This window comes from Pollicipes pollicipes, unplaced genomic scaffold (assembly GCF_011947565.3).
Source record: "Pollicipes pollicipes isolate AB1234 unplaced genomic scaffold, Ppol_2.1 Scaffold_7231;HRSCAF=8579_pilon_pilon_pilon, whole genome shotgun sequence".
NCBI lineage: Eukaryota > Metazoa > Arthropoda > Thecostraca > Pollicipedomorpha > Pollicipedidae > Pollicipes > Pollicipes pollicipes.
Window position 1 is genome coordinate 42515358 of NW_023597034.1, and position 8153 is coordinate 42523510.

General features: G+C 49.6%; 1 protein-coding gene across 1 annotated transcript; it reads left to right on the forward strand.

The window, feature by feature from the left end:
- The first annotated feature begins 1349 nt into the window (after positions 1-1349).
- Positions 1350-4425, forward strand: LOC119109719 (regenerating islet-derived protein 3-alpha-like). The gene is made up of 4 exons (XM_037233459.1): positions 1350-1373; positions 1794-1989; positions 3647-3808; positions 4028-4425. Exons 2-4 carry the CDS (start codon positions 1794-1796, stop codon positions 4264-4266), a joined length of 597 nt encoding a protein of 198 aa, XP_037089354.1. The 5' UTR covers positions 1350-1373; the 3' UTR covers positions 4267-4425.
- The last annotated feature ends 3728 nt before the right edge of the window (positions 4426-8153 follow it).

Here is an 8153-nt window from a genome sequence, read left to right on the forward strand (position 1 = left end):
CATCTATAATAATGCATCGGTATATTTTCAGAGCTCTTAACAGAAAAACCGTTTTGCAGAGCAGTATGATGTGGGCCGTGCGTTAATGAGCTGCACGGACCCAACCCTACTGCCCAAATGAATTGCTAATATAATGGCATGCAATGGATGAATTACGTGCTGTAGTGCCTCAAGAGGCTCATAATATTGGCAAGATCAAAATGAACTAGCAAATTGACTTTGAACACAACTGCAGCATGGGTGCTAGCGTTTCCTTCATTTTACCGACATCACTACCTGGTCATGTTCAAACGCAAACCTAAATATAGAAGCAGGTGTTAATACATCACATTTGATTGAGAGTCATTAGATTATAAAAACAACAAAACAATGTTCTCTCAGACGTACAAACCTCGCACGCGCACTTCTCATCACATCAAGATCAATACAAGTCACTGGCACGCACCACCAGTGGTCACACCCATTTCAAGCGCCTGATTCAAACTCTGTCAAAGAAGTGGGATCTTACATTTGCACAACCCGCAGGACTATCAACTTACAGGTTTTCTCCCAATTTCCGCACAGATTTTCGATTATAACAACGCATTTCACAGTGAGCTCCCTTCAAAACAAAGTCCCAACGTGTGCTCATGGTAATACAACTCAAGAGCTTGTACTTATAAGACACAATTTCTTTGTTCAATATCTATATTTATCCTACAATATGTGTGAAGTACTTAGTAACATATATATTAAAAAATACTGTAATATTTCCCTAATTTTGTAATGCCTTGCTAGCCCATAAACCCGTGCAGGGTTCTTTGTTCCGGTACACAATGCGCCAACCGAGCGGTCTATAACAAATACGTCCGTAGAAGAAGAAAACAAACGCCAGCGGAAGAAAAATGACAGACTTGCCGTCGCGTCTTCTTTTGTAGAGCACGCGGGGAATGCCGTTCTTTTTTCGTTGCTGTGCTTTTTTGCAGACAGTGGCGTTTTCTTTTTTGTAACATTGACCTATGGTCTAGAAATAAGGAAAAATGCCCCGTTGGCGACGAGTACCGCACAACCCGAAAGTACTCACGCTGACGTCAAACGGCCAATCACCTTCCGTGGATTGTATCATAAGTGCCGCATTATCGCGCTTACGATTATATCAGCGGCCATGCTGTTCTGATTATAAGCAACCAACAGCCTGTTATATGCGTGTGTCATTGGGGCTTTACGACGCACTCAGCTGCTGAGGCTATATGGCGTCGCCTGCCTCTCACCCTGGTAGGAACGGCTCTCTGCTCAATGCAATGAGTCTCGCTGCTCCCAGCCACCGTTCCGTCCATATATAAACGGCCGCCAGCCGCTGCCAGGCATCCATTTCCGATCGCCTTCTCACCAAGGTAAGCAGCGGCGCACCGCGGCCTGGGAGCAGCGAGACCCAACTGGCCGCAGGGACAGCGAACAGGTGCAGCGACCTGGGGAACCACTCTTTCGCTATGCCATCGGTGAATTGTAGGCCATAGCGGTGGCTGGCGGCCGGAGGTGTCATATGCTTTTTATACTGTGCATACCAGACAGCGCTTTGCGATTAAGCTGAACAGAATACGTGGTGTGCATGAAAGCACTGGAACTTGTCCGACTGAGAGCCGATCAGTGATCGACAACAGCCGTTGAGGCAGTATTGTGCTGCTGAGCTATCTGGCGCTGACTGGGGCCGGGAAACTGACCTGGTGCAGTCTGGCATGGTCAGTGTGGTGCAGTCTGGTCTGGTGGCGGCCGCTCCCCTGACCGCGCTGCGGCTCGGCCGGGCGTGTCGACAGATGAGGACCCTCTCTCTGCTGCTCTGCGCTGCCCTGCTGGGCCTGGCTGCCCCTCAGTTCCGGTTCAGGCGTCCCCAGCGCCCGCGGAACTTCTTCCGGCCCCAGCAGAACTTCCGGCCTCAACAGAGCTTCCGGGCCCAGCAGAATTTCCGGCCCCAGCAGAATGTCGTGCAGAATCAGGGCCCGCCGCAGCAGAGTAAGTGACAGCAGCTGCAGCGCCCTCCGCTGCTGTCAGCTTTGGCCAAGTCCTGCTCGCCTCAGCGGACAACATCCTTTGGATCCCATGCGTGCCGTTCGGTGGCCGCAACAGACTGCCCTCTAAAAGTTTTGTGCAAAATATTGGGCGTTTTGAGCACGAAATCCCCTTTCTTGGCATCGCCACCCAATAACATAATACGGGCTACAACTAATTCATATATCTAAGTCCCTCTCAGCACGTATGTATTCACTATCAGCCTGTGCAAGATCATTTCACTCTACACTAAACACTAATTAGATCTACATCAGCGTTTTGATCTTTGTGGAAGCCACCCATAAATCACGTTACGCATTTTTGGCAATTTTCAATCCCCTCACGTTCGTCACGCATCGGTCACCGGGGAAAATCCGTTTCCCTATTACCCTGTGTTGGGCATATTGTCCCCAAAATGGTGTCCGTTCGGACGCTGAACGAACTGAAGATGCGTAACAGGTCACCGGCGTATTGCTTGTTACGGTAAAAAACTGTCTATCCGTCATAAAGGTTTCAAACATTCCTGAAACGATTTTTTCCGTTATTAGCAACCACACCTGGGCACAACGGCGCGCAAGCCGCCACCTACCCGGCGTTACACTTCTATTACTCCCTACAAAAAATCACCATCCCCTCAATGCGCAACGAAATGTACGAACGGCCCAGTGCATATCCATAACCAAGTCGGCTTTGAGCTCTAAATCTAGGTGTGGATTTATTTTGGAAGACGCTGATCTTGGTAGATGGAGACCGTCGTTGGTCAACCTTTCCTCTGGTGGCCCAGTCTGGTGCAGGGAACTCTGGTCTGATCCGTGAAGACCAGCTGTGACATCCAGCGATACAATCATGCTCGTGACCCGATCTCGTCCGATGGTACATTCGGGAACTCGATATGAGTCGACTATTCAAAAACCCTACTTCTGACTTTGTTTTTCTTCAAACAATCCCTCGTACTTATAAACTGCGTAAAAACATTCACGCCGCATGCAAATGTTTGCAAACTTTACTCCCTCTTGGTTTCTTACAGGGCTCTTTGAAAGCAAGATACTGTGCGCCATGGCGCAACATACGTGATTTAGTCGTGTTTTACTTTACTGTGGTGACGTACCATCCTCCTTAGCTTAATGTAAACACTGGTTGGAAGGAAAGCCGGTTTGGAGCAAAACAGCATAAGACGCGAGAAACCAGACGAGAACCACCGATGATCTGTTGTGAGTTCGGTGATCCGAACCTACTCTCGATAACCGGATATTTCCCGCAGTCACTTGATCAGACCGGATCTGACATCCATTGATCCGATTTAATCGCCGGTAATCCCAGTCTGGCAGCTAGTACCCCCTGTAAACTCTGGTATCCTGGTGCTCATCCGCTGTGAGTGGGCCTGACTCCCAGTAATCCGACGTGACCTCTAGTGATTCGATGGAATACCCCAAAACTCCACCTGCCCCCAGTGACCTGACCTTTAGTCCGGTGACCTGAACTCGCCTTTGATGGCCTGATGTGGCCGGCGCTGACCTGAGCGGCAGCCGCTGACTCGTGCGTGTGCGCAGGCGGCGGTCTGTACTACTGATGTGACCGGCGCTGACCTGAGCGGCAGCCGCTGACCCGTGCGTGTGCGCAGGCGGCGGTCTGTACTACTCGTGGCGTGACCCGGCTGTCGGCCGCAACGCCAAGTTCTCCTGGGGTCAAGCCAACGCCGCCTGCCAGCGTCGCAACCAGCGTCTCGTCTCGCTGGAGACGGCCGGCAAGAACCAGCAGATCGTCGGCGAGATCGCCAGCGACAGTGAGTGTTCGGGAGACGCGGGGCTTCAGACGTGCAGAGACGCATAGCATGCTCGGAGCTACCCGCTCAGAGACGTTTTGAGGCAAGGCTTTCAGGGGCCTTGTCCTGTTAAAGCTGTGGTTATCGTTAACTGGGATCACCTCAAGCTTCCGTGTGTTCTGTGTGACCCTGCGCGCTAGCGGCCAAACTGGCCTGACGCCGGGTCTCTCTCCGCCGCAGACATCCCGTACATCTGGACCAGCGGCCAGCGGACGGGCCAGAACAGCTTCCAGTGGGCCAGCGGCCAGCAGGTGCAGCCGCTGAACTGGAGCCGCACCGGCGGCCGCGGCGTGCCGCAGCCCGACAACCGCGAGGGCGACGAGAACTGCCTGGCCATCCTCAACCGGTTCTACCCCGGCGACCAAATCACGTGGCACGACGTCTCCTGCCACCACAAGAAGCCGTACATCTGCGAGTAGGCTTTGTCCGAGGCCCATCGCCGCCTGGCCAGGCCGCGGCCATGGCGCGACTGACGGTCTGTGGTCGGTCGTAGACCGGCCGCGCCGCCCTCGGTGGCGACATCACCGCGCGTGGCATGAGGGAAACGAAGCGCAGGCTACGCCATAGCGAAGAGACTACCGAGTCCAGCCTTTCGTGATATCTTGTGGGAATTGAGCTCTTTTCTAAGTTATTGCACTGTTTTCCAAACACGGCGCTCTAACGTGCTTGGAAGATAAAATACACTGTATTTATTTGTACGAAATGAACTGTTGTTTGATGAGCAACTGATTGGCCGACCTACCCCAAGCTATGCCTGAAGCCAGAAAGAACATCAGATAACCAGCAACACCTTCCGGTTATAATTTCACTTGGTTTCACTCTGACTTAACGCGTTATAGATACAAACCACTCTCGTTCCTAGGCTATTGCTTTAAATACAAAGCACATGCCTGGACCAAACTATTCATGCACGAATGCACCAGTATGGAAGGCAAGGATCCATCACCAATTTGGGTTTTAAGGACCCTCACACATGTCAGTGCCCACCATTTAATGGAGCGCCAGCATCTACAAAGACGATGCTAGCGCTCAGGGGTCATGGCGCAGCTGGGATCTAACCCGGGCCATCCACGTTGGAACAGAAGGCGCCAACCACTTGGTCAATACAATGCCCCCCCCCCCCCCTTTGATCTCGCACCGAATCTTTGGGTGGGAAGAAACACAAAATGTGTGCCGCTCCGACGTATACACTCTACAACCGGATGCATAACTTACCATTGATCTTATGTGGCAGCGAGAAGACCTAATTTATCGAAACATTGAAACTATTTTTCTATGGGTTTTGGCGACTGTTTGGTGATACGGGGTAGACGTTTAGGACACCAAGAATGTTTCTGCTTCCCGTCATTTTGGGTTCACGGCCCCATCAGCTCCTTTGAATTTAACGGGGCTGATATTGCGGCCCACTTGCACCCGTTGGGTTTTCTCTGACTGGTATCTTGTGCGGTAGTTGTGCAATTGCAAACTGCAAGCTACCAGTGCATTGGTGGGAGATTGCTGGTGTTGGCACTGCTCAGACCTGTTCTAACCGCAAATTAGCAGGTCATCAATTTATTGTCCACGATTTATGTCGGCGTACCTTGCGCTGGTGCAGCCGGAGAGGCCAGCCGACAGCTGTTTGAAAATTAGTGTTGAAGGTTGAAATGAAAGCCTGAAGCCCATTGCACGCCGAGTTTTTGCAATTTCCAGAAATGTAGCAATGTATGTGCTGATAATGTAACCGGCATCAAACATTCTTGGCCAAGCTGAGTTAACACCTGGCCTCCTGCTGCGAACATCAGAATAAGTTGTTTCTTGTTTATTGGCTGGTCGTTATAGAACTACATCCCTAGCATAATCCTGAAGCCCTAGTTTTGAGACTGAGCCGAAAACCCGGGGATACTGGAGGCGAACAATAGCCTATATTATTGTGCTATGCTCTAAACAAAACTACAACAGCTGTAGCAACAGTTATTGCAAAGTAAGTATTAGAGAACGAACATGGCAAGCTGTTGTGGAGCATGATCACGAGTGACGTAAGCTTTGCGCCCCCAGCTTTGAAATAACTAGAACCTCTCCTGTACTTTGCACCAGCATAAACGTAAGTTCCTGAAGTAATGCACCAGCACTTATCATTCATTTTTCCTGCCCCCATCGTCATGTTTCCATTTTTACAGCACTTACGTGCCATCTAAGCAAAGATACCGAGTTGTTGTTTGAGGTATGCATGATTCTGCGTGATGTTGTGCTGTTGGAGAAGAAAACATATATTTCTGTAAGATAATATGAACTCAACATAAGATCAGTCATGATAGTAGTTTAATTGCGCCCTAAGCATCTCAATGAGCATTCACGGGTATGAACCTGATTGCGTCCATACAGGAGTCCTTCCAAGCACAATCAGCCTGCGTAAGAACAAAGAACCTTATCTTAAGTTCTGAGCATTATTTGGAACTTTCTGGGATTTTAACTGTACTTCTAATGGATCCTTTGCATACATCATTTACGTTACGGCATAGTTATGATGTATCTTACTGCGATCACGAATATAGATTCACAACATCCAGTCCTGACAATAAGGACTGACAATGTTTGCTTGATACAGACGTTAAGCCATTACCTCCTGGCACTGGTTAAAGGTCGAAAACTATGAAGGTCGAAAATCATCAGCATAAAAAGCTCTGAGTTCCAAAGCTGAAAAACCATGAGGTCATGGTTTTGTTGCCAATATGAAGTGTCTCATTGAGTACTTCATCCGTCATAAACCTGAACCGCACCCTTAGGTAATGCACCCTCAAAAAACCTCGCACAAGTGCATGGAGCCTTGGGTGCATGAATTTGGTCTCAAATGCGGCATAATCGCTGAAAAATACGCAACCATTAATACTTTGGACGGGGGGATTTCGAGTTTTGCTTAATGATCGGCTTCATCCTTTCCCGTCGCAGTTCTTATCGACACTGCCTCTTTCTTTTATCACAAATACATGATAAAGGCAGGAATGTAGGACATTGATATCAGAACCTCCAATCCTGTGATATGTCAGATATTTCAGCACATCGCATTTGTGATACTTTCTTGCTCTTCAATGTTCAGTGTCGATAGTATTGTCCGCATTACCTCAGGTATCGATAAGTAGGACTTCACTGCTTTGTGGTTTGATTAGGTGTTATGTGTCGGCACAACACCCACGCTTTTTGCAAAATAGCCCTTCTGCACTGTCGTATTTGCAGCTGCATTTTCGAAAGGCTGCACTCAGGTGTGGCATATTAAGGGCGGCTTATTTAGCGTGCTAACTGAGGGGGGGGGGGGGGGGGGGGGGTATCCCACCAATCACTGCCAAATCTCCCCAGCAAACCGCGACCCCTCCCCCCGCCCCCGCCCGAATGAAAACCTTGACTTCCCGGCAGCTCATACCCGACCAGATCGTTGACACGGTCGTTGAAACCGTAAGACAGACCGAGTAAAAATGTAGCGAATCATTGCCCTGGGATCTACTGGCCTTTGGTCAATGTACTTCCACTGACGACGACTCCTCCGAGAGAAGTTTTTGGAGGCAAACGCAGTTTACCCCTCGGTTCTTTCCCAGTAACGCCATTATGCTTATTGTAAAATTTTGTCAATCTAGGATGTGGCATTTTTCCGGGGAGGGGGAGGGGGAGGGCAAGGATAGAGTAGACAATAGGGACAGCTCCACGTGCGTCCCCATCCTTCGCTTTCACGAACTGCGCTTACTTGCCTGTCGTGTGATGCACTGTCGAACAGGCCTGTTTTATAGCGAAGCTTATCACGGTATCAACAAAGCATTGCCCATACTATTTTCTATTTACTTGTCATTATGAAGCACGGAAAGTTTGCTGGTGTTTTCATATTTTTGAACAGCCACGTGTAACTAATCAGTTGCCGTAAGGGCACTGACACAGCAATACAGCTGTGGCACAGTCCAACGCAGTCATGCCATCCCGATTTTTGCGATGGCTCCAAATGTACAGCGTACATCTACGCGTTCCAAGCAAGCAGGGGCGCGACTTAAAGGTGGTTACTAAAAACGAACTCAGCGGTCCGCAGGCGTGCCCAATTTGGTGCGTGCCGTCAATTAGCATTGCATTTTCTCGACCTGATTTTTACGTGGCTGCCTATAACCGGTAAGTGCCAATATTAAGTCACGTACCTATAATTTGGTAACATACCATAAATTTGGTAAGGGGACTAATGCACCCGGGGCCTCTTTGCCCGCACTACCCCGCCTATGTACGCCCATAGTCGCTGTCGTATCCACAGTGATTGATGTTTGCCTCCAGCAGTTCATGAGACTAAAATCGTGCCTCC